General features: G+C 46.9%; 1 protein-coding gene across 4 annotated transcripts in view; it reads left to right on the top strand.

The window, feature by feature from the left end:
- Phka2 (phosphorylase kinase regulatory subunit alpha 2) overlaps positions 1–17166 on the top strand; it is a 123028-nt gene extending 105862 nt beyond the window's left edge. For 3 of the 4 annotated variants that reach the window (XM_008773197.4, NM_001395639.1, XM_008773196.4), the window contains 9 exons: positions 34–112; positions 217–346; positions 893–994; positions 3709–3827; positions 4806–4835; positions 8686–8856; positions 10579–10632; positions 11342–11542; positions 12078–17166. In XM_008773197.4, coding sequence (XP_008771419.1) covers positions 34–112; positions 217–346; positions 893–994; positions 3709–3827; positions 4806–4835; positions 8686–8856; positions 10579–10632; positions 11342–11542; positions 12078–12248 — 1057 coding nt within the window. In that variant the 3' untranslated portion in view covers positions 12249–17166. The remainder of the gene's footprint in view (positions 1–33; positions 113–216; positions 347–892; positions 995–3708; positions 3828–4805; positions 4836–8685; positions 8857–10578; positions 10633–11341; positions 11543–12077) is intronic. The other variant, XM_008773195.4, reaches the window with a different exon arrangement.
- Positions 17167–18782: the final 1616 nt, after the last annotated feature.

Genomic DNA, 18782 nt, shown 5'->3' with positions numbered 1-18782 from the left:
ACCTATTGTGAGTGACCTGCTGCTCTTTCCTAGGCCTCTTCCCCCAGAGGAGCTCACAGAACTCATATACGAAGCCAGTGGACAGGACATCAGCATTGCTGTCCTCACACAGGTCAGGTGCTGATGCAGGAAGGGCAAGTTGGGGTATAGCCTTCCTTGGAGTGCCAAAAGGCCTCAGGTTCCCTGAAGCCCTGTTTCCCTGTGTATCTGCACCAGGAGATCGTGGTTTACCTGGCCATGTATGTCCGGGCCCAGCCTAGCCTCTTTGCAGAGATGCTCAGACTCCGGATTGGATTGATCATCCAGGTGATGGCCACAGAGCTGGCTCGGAGCCTGAACTGCTCAGGTAAAAGGCCATGGCTTGCTACTCCTGACACCTCAGCCCTACCTTAAGGCCTTGCTGTGCAAGGGGTCATACTCAAGCACTTCTGAACAGGCTTCCATTCTGGGTGAGCTTTGGCTCTCTCAGGTTCCTTTGTGAGAGGTGGCTGCTGTCAGGCCACATATTACAACAATCTTCACTGGGGTAGGCACAGCCTCCACCATGTTTACATGAGAATCTTTGCTGTCTTTGACAGCTAAGCTACAATGATGTTCTCACTGTAAGATCGCTTAATAACACCTTCACTGGAAGAAATACAAACATTTGCAAAACACATTTCAGCATCAGAGATCAGTGCAATGTGAAAAATTCTATGTCTAGGAATTAAATGCTCCTGTACTGACCTAAACAGAAGGATTTGCATTCCCCAAGGACCAATGTCTTTGAGGGCCTTTGAAGGGATTTGAAGGAATTCTGAACAAGGAGACCTGCCACTGCCTTCTACATCGTCCTCTTACACCCTGAGCCACACACCACCAGCCCATGTCTAGGTCTCACATTTGTTTGCAGGGGAAGAAGCTTCAGAGAGCTTGATGAACCTCAGCCCTTTCGACATGAAGAGCCTTCTGCATCATATACTGAGTGGGAAGGAGTTCGGCGTAGAGAGAAGTGGTGAGTCAGTGCAGAGTACTTCATGGGGACCCACGTGCAGATCAGCACTAGTGTGTCAGCGGTTCCCTATAAGGAAGGAACCACATGCCACTTCTTTCAGTGGGATGAACGGAGGAGGCATAGGATCAAGGTTCCTGCTTTTAGGGACAAGGAGCATCCTCAAAAGGTTGCATTTCTCTACAGATTATACTGGTACATGGGCAGGGCGGACCATATACCTTTGTACCTTGCATCCCCTATAGTCTTAAGTGTTAGGCGAGGAGGTGATTCTAAATGTCAGGATCACAGGGCTGCCCTTACAGATTACCTCTTGTGGCCTGGCCTTCAGTTTGTATCAAAGCATTTGTAGCCAGGCCTCATTGCCCTCTCCAGGGGGCTCTATGATGTGTGTGGGCCAGTCTACTCGATTCATCCCAGCATTACTCATTTAGTATCTATCTTGGAAATCTGCTCGAAGTGCTAAGAAATCCAATCACCAAAGTCCTGGTGTGATTCTTGTTACCAAATGTTCCCTAATTATAAGTGAAGCAATTATCATTTCTCCTCCTCATAAAAAAGCTAAATGATTCGTAGACACATTGGTGAATTTATTTCACCGAGCCAAAGAAACACACTGTGGGCTATCATTCCTTTTAGTTTAATAAGGACATTGGGTACTTTGTATTTTTCCTGAGCGTGCACCTCAGACAAAGCCACATGGGGCAATCAGCTGTCTATTCGAGGCCTTCTCCTTTCTGAGGAGGAGTGCTCAGAAGCCCTACCCAAAAGTAATTTACAGTTATTTCAAGTACACAGTCCTTGAAATGTAAATATTAAAGCTGAATATTTAATGTGTTCTCATCATAATAGTGTACATGGTTTGACAGATAATTGTCATTCAATATAAAGCTATATAGAAGCGTTAAAAAACCAAGAACTGAGGAATGTCATTTGAATGTCTTGTCATGTCGAATCATAAGCAAGGACAGCATTTCTTCATTGCCTTGTAACTGTTGAGTTTTTGTAAGCTGGGAAGCTAGCAGTAGGCTTTAAACTCTGACTAAATGCTAGCATTACTATTTTTTAAATATTATTTAATGTATGTGAGTACACTGTAGCTGCCTTCAGACACATCAGAAGAGGGTATCAGATCTCATCACAGATGGCTGTGAGCCACCATGTGGTTGCTGGGAATTGAACTCAGGACCTCTGGAAGAGCAGTCAGTACTCTTAACCGCTGAGCCATCTCTTCAGCCCCCTAAAATTACTATTTCTAACAAATACTTTCCCCCAAGCACAGTGTCCTGGAGCGTCCCACACCCTATTTGGCTTGTTTTCTATTTCTTTGGAACCACTCCTCCCTCTTGAACCATCATTGGATCTCCTTGATGGTTTCCTCCCCCAAAACTGCCCCCCACCTTCTTGGCTTCAGCAGTGTTTTATAGGAAGTAACCTTTGCCTTGTGCCTACACAAAGGAGCATGGAATGGGAGAGTAGTATATGCATATGCCCACAAGGGACACCCATGAGGAGGGCTAACTGTGGCACCAAAAATATTGTTTAGGCTTTATTCTAAAGGCAGACTCAGACCCAGGAGGATTCCAATTGAGCAATGATATGATTTGCCTTCTAGTATAATCCTTTATGACCATTGTCTTAGAGACAATACACATAGGGAGAAAAACTGGGGACAGGTGTTAATCCTGAGGTATCTGATGGAAGGAGGTGTGGCCTGGTGCAGTATGGAGATCGTCCTTTCCCCATTCCATAGTAGCATTGTATGCCTGGCTTTGGCAACACTTTCTACCTCACCCATGAGCTCTCTAGCCAGCTCAGCCTCCCAAAGGCCTGGGTTAAGATCTCCCTGCTGTGAGTTCTGTCAGTCCTGAATGCTATGGTACATGTATACTTGCACCCATGTCCAGATAAGGCCTGATGAGGGCACCTCATCAGTAAGCTCATAACCATGGGTACCTAAGTTCTAAGCCCTTCAATAGAGTACACAGCAGTTTTGTCATCTCACCAGGGTTAGTTGGCATTATAGAGCTTGGCAAGGTCACCATGGATTAGTGAGGACGGACCCTTTAGAAAGTCACAAATAGAATTAGATGTTATTCATTCCAAGATCCAATGTCATAGAGTTATTAAACATGTGAGATAATATGAAATGCTGTAGAAAAAATTCACAAAGTGTTACATGCAGAAACAACTGATCATGCTTACATATGACATGTCATGTGTATAATGGAGAGTTCCCCTTTATTCATATATTTGATGTTGATGTTGTAAAAAATGTATCCATGGAGGAAAACTGGCAGAATGATAACTGAAATGTCTACAGATGTTATTGATAACTGAAATGTCTACAGATGTTACTTCTGGCTTCCTTAGGTGGTCTCAGTTTTCCATAGAGAAAATATGTTTTGTAGAAGTAAAAAAAAATAGTTTTCAAAACCAATTTCATGACCCAATGGTTTTTCGCCACTCTCCTCTGTACCTGCCAGAGGAGGTAGTACCCACATGTTCACACCGCCTTTTGGGTGTCTCGTGGGCCTGTGCTACCTTCAGTGCTGTAAGCCCAAGGCCTGGCTGGGGCAGGTAAGACCTTTCTCTCATCGGGTTTGCATTCAGGCAGGGAAGAGAAGTGGATCTCAGAAACATGTAGCCCGTGTTGCCTCTCTCAAGGCAGGTGCCATAGATTCCCTAAAAGCAACATCCATGCATTTTCCTTCCAGTGCGCCCAATACACTCCTCCATGTCCAGCCCTGCCATCTCCATCCATGAGGTGGGTCATACTGGAGTCACCAAAACTGAGAGGAGTGGTATCAGCAGACTGAGGAGTGAGATGAAACAGGTAAGAAGACCTTAGCATGGCAGCTGCATGGGAGGGCTGGAAACGGTTCTTCTGCCAGGGCTCATCTCTGAGAAACAAGGGCATGAAGCTCTGGCCTGTTGTCTGTAGCAGTCGTGGGACCTGAAGACAGCCCTGTAGCTCAGGTAGGTACCCTAAGCCATTTGCATGCACTCACCAATGTCTTGCCTTCATGTGATATTACATGGACGTCTTTGTCCATGTTTGTTTCCTTGTTATTTAAAAAAGTAGAGTATTCCTGGGGCTTGAGAGACGGATTAGGAGTTCAAATTCCTGACTGCCTTTAGAGAAGACTTGAGTTCAGTTCCTAGCACCAGCATGACAGCTTTTAGCTAGCTGTCTGTGACTCTAGTTCCAGGGGATCTGGTGCCCTCCTCTGATCTCTGCACCAGGTACATGGGTGGTGCACATATAACACATGAAGGCAAATATGCATACCATAAACAAGAATAATTTGTTAAAGTAGAATAATGTCAGAAGAGAGAACCATTTCTCCATCAAATGTGTTCTTCTTCTGAAATAGCAAGCAGGATGTGGAAATAGACTAGAATAATTATACCTTTATTTACCACCAGCCACAGTAGTCTCTTCATTTTTCACCCTAATTTAACTCACAATAGAAAACCTTTTGAGCTGACCGTCACAGGTCTGCAACTTACCACCTTTTCAATCTTGATGCATCTAATACTGTGCCCCGACATGACCATGACCTATGCTGAGAAAATCTGCTCATACACTAGTCATGCTGCCTGACTTGCTTGGGTCTGTGAGGGGGGAGTGGCCATCCCCTGAGGGAGGTGGGCAGCTCCTGAGGGGGGAGTGACCAGCCCCTGAGGGGGGCGTGCCCAGCCCCTGAGGGGTATCAGCATGCTCTGACCTTTTGGAGTGTGACGGAGGCGGAGGCGGCGGAGCATTCTTAACTCGGAGTAGGTTTTTACTTTCTGATGTTTTTACTTTCAGATGAATAGGCGAGCTAGTGCTGATGAGCAGGTGAAGTACCTTGCTTTTCTGTCTGTTTAGCTATACTCTTTCTGGCTTGAACATGGAAAGCTAAGCTACTAATACAGAGTGTGGATGTGTGTGCATGGTAGAATGGCACAGTAACTCAGGCACTCAGAGCCAGAGAAGCAGATATGAAGGTGGGAGAGAGGATCTTGCTCTTTGGCTTTAAAAAGTCCAGTTGAGGTGGCCAGTTAGGTCATTTAGTGCAGGGTACTAATCAAAAGGATTACATTTATCTAAGTCAGCTTTTGTAAGGATTCTTTGTGAAACAGATAGTCCACACTCTGCCTCCATCAGCATTTCTGTTCAAAAAGAGGGAGCTAAAAGAGGGGAATGTGGTCAGTGATGTCATCAGTAGAAAGAATAAGACAGTATTAGCAGTTCCTGCCCTCAGCCAACCTGGAGAGACTGAAACCTGGAAAGAAAAGGTGTCCAGGCACACTGTACAACACCTCTTGATATACTCCTTGCCTTGAGAAAAAAAATGGATATGCTTTTTATTTATACATTGCTTTTTGAGATGGGTATCTCCATGGTGCCCTAGCTGTCCCCAAACTTCTGGGCTCAAGAAATCCTCATCCCTCTGCTTCTTGAGTAGCTGCAACGACAGGAGCAACTACCACATCTGGTTTTGGATTCATATTTCTAATGATGTGCTATCTCTGGACCAGGAAAGAATAACCCATGTGATGGCACATAATGCAGAGTGTAGACCATACAGAGTCTCTCATTTAGGTTTCTAAGAAGTGATTTTCCAAACTTCCTCTGTCAGCCACTCGGTGGCACCGTCCCTCTGGGTACCCACAGCTCCAAGGCCTGATCCTGGGTGAACATGAATGGCTTCTTCTATTTAGTGCTGCCCTTGCCTATGCTAGGGATGAAATGATTACCTTCCTCTTCTGTTGTGTTTATATGCAGTCAGCCAGTACCAGCTTTGTATTTGCCTACTCATGTCAAGAAAATGTTCTCCGGCCAAAATGTAATGGGTATCAACAGTATATAACTTTCTTCTCATTTTTGCAAGCGTACCACAGACACAGACCTGTATGCAAATTAAGGGTGCCATTTAGATTCTTAGATGAGAAACGATGAATATGGCCAAAGGTCATCAGCCTAATCCACTATGCACATTTAAAACTAATCGATGGGATGCCTCTTGGATGCCAGATGTTAGTAGCTAAAGTTAGAGGTCTTTTAATCTCTATAGATGTTTACGAAACAGCATAAACTGTTTGCATGGCATGGCATGGCTGTGACTTTGGAACATATGTGCTATTCTACCAAGGAAAGGAACCTGGCAACACTTAATCTTCAAAGCCAAGCTGGGCTGTAAGGGAGCAGTGCCTCTGTATCTGTCACTGCTGCTCAATGACAAGTCCTGTAGGTCTTGTCTCTGCTTTCAGTCTGTACTTGTCATGTTGCTCTGTGTTTCTTCTCAACTACTGGTGTGTCTTGGCATCACTGCGTGTGACTGGGTCTAATCTTTCTCTTTTATAGTTCTTTCCACTGGGCCAAGCTGTGCCCAAACGTTTACATTCCATCAAGTCTGTCTTCTCCTCCTTGTCTCTAGTGTTCAAGTTCTCCTCTGTCCTTACCCATGTTCCCAGCTCAGCCCCACTATGTTTAGGATGTGTGTGTGCATGCATACATGTAGTTTTGAACATGGAACTGAGGTCCTCACACATTCTAAGCAAACACTCTAGCCCTGAGCTTCACCGCACCCCTCATCCCTGACTTCTGATAGTTTGAGTAAAGATTAAGGCAGTGGTTCTCAACCTGTGTGTTGCAACCCCTTTGGGGGTTCAACTGACCCTTTCATGGGAGTCACCTACAAATATCTGCATATCAGATATTTATATTATGATTCATAACAGGAGCAAAATTACAGTTATGAAGTAACAATGAAAATAATTTTATGGTTTACAACATGAGGAACTGTATGAAATGGTCACAGCATTAGGAAGGTCGAGAATCACTGGGTTAAGGGTTTTTAGTTGATGGTAGAGGTATTTTCCAACTGTAAGTTTGAGAAAATTCTAGAAAGTTTAAATATTCCTGAACTAAACTTTATTTTCTATCTTATGCTCTTAGATCTTGGCTTGTCAAACTCCTCAATACATTGTGGGTGAAACGTGCTTACCTTATCAACTCCTAGGAATTTCCAGAATCTTTAAATACTGGTTCCACCCCTCTTTCTTGTTTGTTTGGCAGTGCTGAGGACAGAACTCAGGAATTTGAGCATGCTAGATAGGCACTCTATCACTGACCCCCATTCCCAGCCCAGATGCCCTTTTATTGAGTGTTGAACTACTGCTCCTCCCACCCCAGGCTAAGCACCACTTTCTACTTTCCTATCCCAGCTGAGCATGTGGCCCTAGTTCATGTGGAGGCCCAGGAAATGTTCTAATTGCAGAGGCAAGTCTGAATCTGCCTCCCAAAACCAGAAGGAGAAAATCAGCTGAGTCACTGATGAGTGTGGCTGTAATTACTTTTATTTGTAGCTAATTGTTGCCTTATTTAAACGGCAGTAATGAGCCCAGCAGAATAACCCAACCTAACTGCCTTTTCAAAATAAGATCTTTTGAAGTCAAAATGAGTTCTGAGAGAAGAATCCCACCTCCCACCCTGCTAGTGTGCTTAATATTTGGATTTTATTTTTAAACCTTTAAATTTGATGTTGCACATTGTGAAGTGAAAGGGCCAAATAGTCCAAACCAAAACATATGTAGCGATGTGTGTTAACGTTGTTCCAACCCGAGGAGTCTGTCCAGGGCAAGTCAGTCAGTGAGGTGTCCACACCTGATCTCTGCCCCTGGGTGATCAACAGCCCAGGAGCACTTGTCTTTTGGACTCTAGAGAAGTCTAGCCTCCCAGAAATGGAAAGAAGATATCACGCTGTAACCATTGTCAATAGGTTGAAGCTGAAGGCTACCATAGCCTAGCCTTAGAAGAAAACTCAGGACCAACAGCTAAAGAGCAAAAATCAGGATTGAAAAGCATAGGCAGAAAACCAAAAACCAGTGACCCCACTGCTCAGTGTGAATTCCTAGTTGACTTTCTATCTTTGCTTCCTGATCCATTCTTTCTCACTGTAAACATGCGGTACTCTCTGTGGTATTTATCCTATGGGCAGGTGAAGGTGATAGTCACTTCTCTGTGGCACTGCTAAAGTAAAGCAGGCCCTGAGACATTTGCTCCTGCCCCAGGCTGTCCTTCCTCCCTACCCACCTCCCTCTCTCTAAGACGACCTCTCCACACACTCTTAGAGCTTGCTTCCCTTAGATAGGCTTTGTATGCCTGACTAGTGACCTCTGAGGGAGTGGCCTTCAGGGTGACAGCTGCCCCCTGAGCGCTCATCACAAGCAACAAGGACTTTCAGGCTTGGGTGTTTGTGTGCCTTCACAAAGTAGATGGCTGCAGGCAGCTCCCCCAGGGAGGTTATGTCCCTGTCGTGTAGATCACTGGGGTAATAGGTGGTGCTGACATAGGGCTCAGGCAGCCTAAACCTGGGTGCTGCCAGAGCTGCTCTCGAGCTTGGCTCCAACACCTAATGGCAGAGCCCACACTTGTACCTCTTTGTTCTCTGTCCTGTGAGCTCAGAGTCCCCTGGTGTTATACTACTTCCTAGGTCTTGGGAAGAATTGAGCTATGAAGAATTGAGCATGAAAAATTAAATCCAACATCAGGTACCTGACAAAAAGAAGTCAAGGGGCCCTATGCCCTTAACTGGGTGACATGTAGAGGGAGATTCTGACGAATTTGCTGATCTGGCCTTCAAAGTGGCCATCTTTTCCCTGGGGCACCTGCTACTAAAGGCCATATGTTGTCTGTTTTTCAGAGGTCCAGCACACCGTCCTCCCCGACAGGCACATCATCTACAGACTCTGGAGGACACCACCTGGGCTGGGGAGAACAGCAGGGCCAGTGGCTGCGCAGGAGAAGATTGGATGGGGCTATCAACAGGGTCCCTGTGGGATTCTACCAGAGAGTGTGGAAGATCCTTCAGAAGGTGAGATGGGTGCTGAGGAGACATGGGCTCTCGGGAAAATGAGCCCAACCCTATCTACCTTCAGGAGGCACAGTGCCCCTGCCAAATACCAGGTAGCAGATGGCTAGAGAACATGTCTCAGCCTATAGCAAGACACTGTGGCATCTAGGGCTAGGTGGCTCTACTGTAGTGCTGTCTTGTGCGCTATTATATAGGAAGCAGAGGACCCGCAGCATTAACTGGATCTGGATTGGCTAGCTACCAAGCTGACAGCTCCTCAAGCTGGTGGCTGACAGACACGGTATCTGAATCATTCAGGAACATGACAGAGCCTCTTCTACCTGCTAAGTGTTCAAGGGTACAAAGAAGCAAAATATTATAGCCTGACCCCAGAAGCCATGTTCCCACCTGCTCTGGGATAACCCTGTTTCCATGGCTGGAAGATAGAGAGCCTACAGTCCCCATCCCTTAACCAGCGCCCATTGCTCCGATAGCAGTGAAGTAGGGCTGTGCTTCCCATCTGCCTAGGGGCTGTTAACATTTCATTGGACTTTGGAGTTTGAAACTGACAGGAAGTGACGTATCCACAGACTGCTGTGCACCACACACCTGAATGCAGGAAGGCCTGTCTAAAACACCTGCTGCTAAAGTGAGCGTAGCATGGGAAGTCAGGGCCACTTCGTTCTCAACACCCCACAATCCATCTTCTCCCACATTCATACTCCAGAGTATTCATACCACTCCCAAGGCCCCACCAGGGTTTGTCCTGCCTCCCCTATGGAGGGACAGTATGCCTCATTTAAAAGCTTTGCAAAGCAAGACAAATCTCTTTTTTCTCAGAACCATTCCTTTTTAGCTCGTTTCACAGAAGGAGAGGAGAGAACTGCTGTGATCCCAAGTGAGAGCTCCTTTGTGAAGTCCTAGCCCACTGTCTTCTTTCGGCAGCAGGTGCCCAGGGCCAGTCACAGAGCTTCAGGGCCTATGCTCTGTGGACCAAGGCCCTGCTGAAGACAGCTGCCTGCAGAGGCCCCAGGTCCACCCTTCTAGACTTTTGTGGGGAGCCCTCGAGCCAGCCAATATGAACGCAGGGCAGCTGCTGCCAACTGGAGTGTAAAAGGTGACCAGTTAGACTAGGCCTAACTATTCCTCGAAAATCTCAGTCGTTCTGGGGCACCATACATTTCCGGCCAGGCTTCTGCTGGCCCAATACCAAGATGCTTTTATTATGAAAAAGCAGTGTTTTATATTGCGCCCTGTTGGTATTTATATACATGGATGGGTGTGCGTGTGTGTGCATGTGCTCCAGTCTTTTGTGATCGGTGCTTATTATAGAAATCTCAAAAATAGACGGCTGCAAAGGCACAGGAGCATTACTCCACCAATGGGAGCCATGAAAGTCTCCCTTCATTATGGCACTAAAGGGGGCCTGGCAGGCTCCAGGGTCCAGTTGCCAAGTGCAGTGCAGAGCCTCTTGGGAGGAGGACGCAGCAGCTCCCTAGGACACTGTTCCTGCACCAATCTGAAAGATGCCTGCTGGTTTCCCCAGAATTGTTCCATCGAAAACACAGCCTGTGGGCAGTGAGAACAAGGCTCTAAAAATAACTCTGACAGTCTGGCATGTTCCAACCCTCGTGCAGATTTCCAGGGCAAGGAAAGTTGTATGTGCGTATGTGTGAGTGTGTGAGCAAGCACACACTTGTGGTGTTCTGGAATCTGACTGAGATGTCTGTGTTCTGCTTCTAGTGCCATGGTCTATCCATCGACGGTTATGTCCTCCCATCTTCAACAACCCAAGAGGTAAAGTGAGAAGACCCAGCTAGCAGCCCAGCCGTGGGCTTGCCCCATGGCTGATTCTGCATATGCCTTACAGAATTATTCTATGGAGCCAGGCCATCTATAGGTCTGATCACTGTAACTGTGTCACCCTCAAATTGTACAAAATTCCTTTCTTCTTACCTTTCCCTCTCAGTCCCCTCAGCAATAGCATTTATAAACTCTGGGCCCCTAAAACTCCACCCAAACCCTGTCACACATGCAGGAGACCGATGCAGGGCCCTTTCAAGCACGAGCAACCTTTCCTTCAGTTTATTCACCCTCCATGAATTCTGGGGTATCTTCAGCCTTTCAAGCACAAGGCACCACTTCCAGGCATTTTTTTAAAAGACAGATTTTGTCTTCTCTCCTATTTTCTTTTCTTTTGTTTTTTTCTTTTACCCTGCCCAAGGTACCATTCTTTATACCATGGGGAATTTCCTTAAGAAACAAGAAATGGCCTCTGTTCCCTAAAAGTCTCAGTCAAAAGACAGACAAAAGGAACTAGAATAAGCTCAGCTGGCCCTGGGGAACAGCAGTCACCCCTCCTCCGGAAGGCTGCTGCATTGAATCAAGACAGTGAACAGGAGGGAGGCAGCCTTTGAACCGAGCTCCGACAGCGCTAGGGCAGCATTGACTATAGGGCTCTGTCTGCTTCATCTTTCACACTGCCAACCTGCTGATCATTTGGTAGATGACCCCTTGTGAGATCAAGTTCGCTGTCCATGTGGAATCAGTGCTCAACCGTGTGTCCCAGCCCGAGTATCGGCAGCTACTGGTAGAAGCCATCATGGTACTGACACTGCTCTCAGATACGGAAATGGACAGTATCGGGGGCATCATCCATGTGGACCAGATAGTGCAGCTAGCCAATCAGCTGTTCCTGCAGGACCAGGTGGGTGTGACTGGGCCAATGGCAGGGTAGTTGGTTTGCTTACTATTTCTCCCTGGGCATGCTGGAGATTGTGTCTAATTGGAAGGCATGTACTCAAACCAGGAAAATGTCACCACAGATGGTAAAAAAAAAATGTCAACCATTTAGTTAGGAGATGGCAAAGTTGGCCACTTGGGAACTCTAACAACCTTTGGGGAAGCTGGTCTTTGTTGTTGTAGGTTTGATCCCAGACACTACCATTTGCCGCATATCTGGCTCTTCGTAAACTACTTACCCTGTACACGAAATTGAGTCGGACAAAGAAGCTGTCATCTCCACGAATCAGTACTGAGCAGCAAAGGGGGGAGGGGTCTGTGAAAACACAGTATCCACCTTCTGTGTCATTGTCACATGTTACCTGCCTTGTGACTCTGGGTTCCTGCCATGAGGCCTAGCCCCACCTATAGTCCCCCAGACCACCTCCAACATGCAGAGTACTTTGTGAAGGAAAAGAAATAGATTCTACTCATTTTTTCCTGCTTTTTTCTGACTACAGGTGTCATTTGGAACCACAGATATCCTGGAAAAAGACCAAGCCACAGGAATTTGCCACCTCTTTTATGACAGTGCTCCCAGTGGGGCTTATGGCACAATGACCTACCTAACGAAAGCAGTAGCTTCTCATTTGCAGGACCTGTTGCCCAGTTCAGGCTGCCAGATGCAGTAAGGTCTCACCCATAAACATGACCACCCTGAATCTTATTTGGATCCTCATTGGGAACTTTCTTCTGCCTCCCCCCTAGAGCTCCTTTTCTGTCACCAGAGCATGTCCCACCGGAAAGCTTCACAAGGAGAGATGACAGCACTCAGGCTAAAAGCAGGGTGTGTTTAAGCCACAGATAATGCTGATGAATCCACTGCTCCCCTGAGAAGCACCCTGGGATCATTTTCTAGGTTCATGTCACTGGAACATTTGTCACAGCATCTGCTCTCGTGGACTCCAAAAAGGAACTGGAAATTGGTCTCTTTTGAGTGCAGAGTGAGCTGAGAAGCAGCTTAAATTGGCTCTCACCAAGAGTTACAGAAATAGGTTCGATGAGCTAGTGACACATCTTGAAGGTAGAAAGATCCTTCAGCAACAATAGATAGACAGGCAGACCCTGACAGGGGCACATCTTAAGAGAATGAGTTCTGTCTTAACCAAGCTGTTTACCAAACAGAATAAGTCTCTCTGGAAAAAATTTTAATGCCCCACTCTACTCGGATCATGAAATTCTTCATTGCCAAAATGGACTAAATTGTCCCTAGTTAACTTTGTCCTGTAGTCTTCAGAGGAGCTTCTCCTGATGTTCATGAATTAATGGAGTATCCTCTTGCCTTAGGAAAATCCCTTATCTTCCTGAATCCAGAAAACAATAACAACGACAGAAAAAGTATCTGACTTTTCTGATAGGCAGACAAACCTTTGTTTTAGGATTGTAACAGGTAGGAAGTCCCATGGAAAGGCCTGTGTCCCTGCCCCCCCTGAGAGCACTGTCATGCATGCCTAGAGCATGTTCTTGCAGAAACAATGCTCCCTTTTCTTCAGAAGCACGCACAGATGGGTATGGGTATGGTCAGGGCACCGTGACAGACAAGGCTCAGGCCTGACAAGGTCTGTTGAATCTGTCACCATTCTCCTGGTGAATAGAATTTCTTTTAAAGCCTTGTCTTCCCCATGTTAGGACAGGGATGAAAAGAAGAGTTTCTGTGAATAATCAGCCCTGAAAGACAATGTCACTGGTGCCCAAGTGTCATGTTCCCGTTTGGTTGTGAAAGGTGACAGTTCACAGTGACTTTTCACCTCTGAAATGGAAACAAGCTCCCTCAGCTTCTCACATTTATGTGGAGATGAAAGGAGGATGGTGCTTGGAGGTGCCCAAGTCCCTCATAGTGTAGATGCAGGGGATCGCACTTTATTCTCAAAGCAGAAGATAGCAGGGAGCCATGGTGTTCCTCAGCATCTCTAGGCATTTTTTAAAAATGCATTTATCTGTTTCTGTGTGTATTCGTGTGTGTGTGTGTGTGTGTGTGTGTGTGTGTGTGTGTGTGTGTGTGTGTGCGCGTGCGCACATGCCACCTGTGTAGGGGTCCCTGTGGAGGCCAGAAGGAAGCATTGGATCCCCAGGAGCTGGAGCTGCTGTCAGTTTTGACCAAACTCAGGTCCTCTGTGAAGAGCAGCGATCACTCTTAACTGCTAATCCATCTCTCCTGCCCTCTTGTATCTTTAAGACATTTTCAGTATAATCCAGGCTCAGAGTCATATAATTGGCTAACAGCCTCCCTGGTAGAGAATTTTGAACATACAGTAAAAAAAGATGCTGGCATAAAAGTGCCCAGTGCTGCATGAGAGAAGTTCTAGAAGAACTAGTCCTTCAGACTGGGCCCAGGGCTAACTCTGAGCACTCAGCCTGCCAGTGATGTGGCTGTGACGTGAGAAGTAGCAGCTGCTGCTTTGGGCTGGAGATGAGACTCTGGCCAAGGAGACGAGCCACAAAAAGCAATTCGCTGCAGCTTTCCAGCCATTCTTTGAAATCTCTTTCAAATGAAGTCCTGAAATAGGAGTGCATTTCCACAGGCAGCAAGCTGCCAGCTTCAAAGGAGGAGAGCAGGCTTGGAAGACAATCCCTTTAGTGAGCCACTGAGGCCATACCTGCGACACACAGATGTTTGAAAGGATGACAAGCCCACCCTTGCCTACAGGTACTGGTGGGGAAGAAGGCCTCATAGGCCCCATGGCCTTGGTCTTGGTTGATTGTTCTCCAACTCCCAGGGGCATAGTAGAGAAGCTTTTGTTCCTGTTTTCTCTCCCATAGCTGAAAAGTCAGTTTTTTTTTTTTTTTTTTGACCTCTGCAGGGGACTAGAATGTGGTCTCAGAGGACCAACACATCAGGGAATCCAAGAGTTAAAATGTCTTTTAACATATTCAGCTTAAAGGCAGCCCTATGGTCTGTTCTGTGGTTTTAGCATTAAGTTTACTATCCTAGCTCTGACACCAGTATTTGGTGTTGCGCAAGCAAATTGATCTCTGTGTGCCTTAGTTTACCCATCTGCAAAGAAGAGTAAGAGGCCTCCTGACTGGTATGGAATTCCATACCAGTTAGGTAACCAGATATATCCTAGGACAGAAGTAGACCATGTGAAATGAGGAAAGGCTACTGTCAGGTCCAGTGGCTCAAGAGGTAAAAATGTGCCAGGTTATTCCACTCGTCTTCTCAGCACAGGAAATAGTGGTTGTCAGGCGTCAGCTTCCCAGATAGAATGCAAATGTGTCTGCTGGAACAAAAGGAGAGCCCGCCAATCAGGAGCCAAGAGAAACACTTTGCCAGCTGATTGATGCCATTTATTTCTGGACAAGATGACAGGAGGCTTGGCCTCCCTTTCTATAAATTACAGTGGAGTCATCTCTGCTCTGTTGACTTGTGCCCAAGTCTGGCAAGTCACCTTTGTCTGTTCGCTTCCTTATTGTCAAAGGGGACAACAGTTTCCCATCTCTCTCTCTCTCTCTCTGTGTGCCACTCTCTTTCAAGGTGACTTCGGCTTTTGAAGTCCCTGCCATCTGCTCTGTGCAGCTCTGTACTTTGCAGGGTAGAAGAACATCATGTTCCCAGAATGCCTTCTGTTCCTAGACATGGCCATTGATAGTTCTGCCTGTGAAGAAAAGCAGTACTTGGCCCTCTCAGTGCCCCGTACCCCTCATCTGTCCATCAGAAAGCCATGAGGGGAATGAGTCTCGTGAATTCTCAGAGGAATGAGAAGACCAGATATTAAGACTGGTGTCCAATTTTATGCTGTGTACCTGACTGATGTTAGAGAAAATTCTATCAGAAAACTGTCTTTTTAAGAGACTATATATGTGCATTTTTAAGGACTATAATACTTCTCAGAGGGACTGGAATCAATAGAAGCGGCGAACTCTGGACCTGTATGACTTTCCCCTTGCCTCACCGCAGTTTATAACTTCCGAAAGACTGAACAAACAATCCAAAGGCATTTGCAGCATGCCTTGTATGGCCAGGCTTCACTAAGTAAGCACACAGGAGCTTGGGCATGCACGGTGGCAGCTAACAAGCAGCCTGCTCATTTCTGAAGCCCTCAGAGGAGAGGACATTGACCAGGCTGCTGCTCCGAGAGCTCTTCGTGCTGATCTGTTGACATTCACATCTCAGTTCTAAATCTGGTGGCTGCTGAAGGCTTCCACCTCCAACTAGTACAGGTGAGGTGCCAGGCTTTGAAAGGATAGGCTTCATGTTGACTAAGCTGTGTCCTCATTGAGCACAAGGGATAACTGATTTCATAGCTTCTTTTAGAAATAGAGGGGTGGGTGGGCGGGTAGTGTGCAGAGGTGTGCGTTGCACCTGTGCACACTTAGAAGCTAGAGGAAGACACTGGGTGTCCTGTTCTATCTCCACCTCACCCCCTTGAAGCAGCATCTCACGGACTCTGGATGTAAGCTAAAAGCCAGCAGGCCTGTCTACTCTCCAGTGTGCCCCCACTTGTGTATACATGTATCCATATGCATAGATGGTGCAGGAGTTCTGGTCACATGTGTGACTACACATGACCTTTTGTATGAGTTTTGGTGGTTTAAACTCAGGTCCTTCTGTTTGCATAGCAATACCTGCTGGGCTCTGTCTACTCTCACATCTCCTTTTCTGAAGGATCTTCCCAGCTACCAACTCAGGATGGACTTGCCAAGGAGAACTATCAGTAATTGGCTCTAGGCTCTCATTGCTGTCCTGTCACTTTTGACCAAATGTTGTAGTGCTTGTTTGCAAGTAAATCAAATAAATCCTAGCTGGGGAAATATGGAAGATATTCCATAACGAAGATTGGATAATTCACATATCATCAGAACCAAATCTCCAGATTGCTCCCAGGATCACAGAGGTCCCTGATGCAGGATACTGCCACCAAAGCCATCACCTCTGCCTTTCTGGAAACAATGTAGGGACTGCTACCTGTCACTGGCATGGACTGCAAACAGCCACAAGCTGCACTTAGGCAGGAGTGCAGTAGCAGCTGGAAGCAGTGGCCCTTAGCTGTGCATCTGCCTTCTACAGTTGGGGTAGACTCAATCTCACAGTGTATAGAGAATGAATAGGGTTAAGATCAACCATCTGAACAAATGTTATTCCAGCCAGGAGTCTAGTTTTTGTTCCTTTGTCCAGAAAAGATGAGCCTGTGGCCTCTCTTTCCCAGGTGTCTGATCTGGACAGCTCGGCCATCAAAGTCACATAGCAGTAGTGAAGGGAACACCTGGGCCTATCACCCCTGGCTGGAGGCAGGACACTTGGATGTTTGTTCTCGTTGGAAGTGCAGCTGCTGAGCTGCAGTTGTCAGGTCACCACTGGTGTCCAGGGACAGCCCCACCCTGCCCCACAACACAGTCTTGAGCTTCAAGGAGCTGTCACAAATCAGTCCATCAAAGTCTGGGGGAGCTGCTGATGGGCCATACATTCTTCGTGACCACAAACCCAGCCCCATTAGGCTTTCTGGACCATGAGTGACAGCCCATCTGGAACAAGATGCAAATGATTGTCACATCGTTCCTTCTAAGCCCCTAGCCAGCTGGGGGATTTAAAAATAAAGAATTGGAACCGAATCATGGTATAAGCCTCTCTCCTGACAGTGTGAATAATTTTCCCCAGCTGTCACCAGGACCTGCTCCTGCATTCCTGTGAGCATGGGAGGCCCTCCCCTAGGCTAGAGGGAGGCACAGCCATCTAGAGGAGGCTTCCCCCTCCCCCAGCTCCCTCTCCTTGTCCTCTGGAGAGGCAGGCAAGAACTCCCCTACATTTCTTTCCTCATTAGGCACAAGCTGCTGACTCCAGTGTGGGCAGGCTGAGAGGCTTGGAGAGGGCACTATATCAGGGGAGGAGCCTTCTGTGTGGCACTGAGTGGGCCCTGTGACCCAGAAGGATTGGGCCCTTGTGGCCTGAATCTCTCCTTTTCCTGCCCAGGGCCTGAGACTCATGGAAGACCTGCTCTTCTGAGTGCACTTGGGGTGGGAGGGGGGTGCTACCAGCTGGCCGTCAACTTGGTATTGGCAGCACACATGTATCCTGGTGCCGGAATGGACAGGCAGGAGTTCAGAGGCCCCGTGTCTAGTAAAGACACAAACTAGTCATCAGGATGAGAGGGGTTCTGTGGGTGGGGCTAGAGGGAGTTGGTGTTTGGGCACTCTATCAGTACAAACAATGCTAGAACTACACGGTGCTGTGAACAGCAGAGGAAACGGAACAAAAGCTGCAGTCTGGTGACTGCCAGCCTGGGGCCAAGGAGATACACAAGTTTCTGGAGGGTGAAGCACAGCCTACATCTAATTCACTAAATGCCAGCAACGCACTCCTGGGCCCAGAGCAGGGCAACCTTGTTTTCCCAGCCATGCAAGAGAGCAAGAGAACCATAAACGTCTGTTCCCATATACCTTTTCACGATGTTTTCCTGTTGCGCACACCTGATAGACTTTAGATCTCTGATGTCCCCAAGCACCTATAGGCCCTTCAAGTAAGCAACCATGAGTTACAAGCTCTGTGGCTGAGGCCTTTGAAAGTCGTAAAGGTTTTGCATTCTGCAAGTTGTTCAAAGGCTGCTTCCCCTGCACTTAAAATAGATGTGCTGGGCTGAGTTTTAAATTTGATGATTTTTTTTCCTCCCAGAAAGGAGGCATAATAAAAAGAAAAAAAACAAAAAGCAAGGAAGGAATGTAGTGAGTCACTGAAAGAAGGGAGGCGCTCCCTGAAAAAAGGCAGTCAGGGAACATTCCAGAAGGTTAGCCAGTAGCATGTACCTTGAGGGGCAGAAGTGGAAATGGGCAGAAACCATCTAGAACAGAGGACTGTCTGAGGAGGAAGTGAAGTAAGTGGCCCAGTCCTATGAGGTGTTTACCTGGAAAAGAGGGGCAGAGGCAAAGCTGAAGCTTCATACGACACACAAATACCACATCCTATACTTTAAAGCCAGCCTGGGAGTCCGCTGTTCCGTTTGTGAATGGGCAGTCAAGAGCACAGTGTCCTGTCATGGCTCATAACCCCAACATGCCCAGTCTGGCTTTTTTTCTGGCCTCAAAGACACATGAGGTTAGAGAGTCCTGGCTCCATGCCTAGAGTTCTGCTGAGACCATTTCTCCAAGTTCCCCAGCTTTCAAGACCTGGGACAACAGCCTAGTAAGCTTCTCTCAAAGGACCCACCTGAAGGTCAGAAGAAAGGTAGATAGAG

Source organism: Rattus norvegicus, chromosome X (assembly GCF_036323735.1).
Source record: "Rattus norvegicus strain BN/NHsdMcwi chromosome X, GRCr8, whole genome shotgun sequence".
Classification (NCBI taxonomy): Eukaryota; Metazoa; Chordata; class Mammalia; order Rodentia; family Muridae; genus Rattus; species Rattus norvegicus.
The sequence above is the reverse complement of the archived record's forward strand: the minus strand, read 5'-3'. Positions and strand labels throughout refer to the sequence as shown.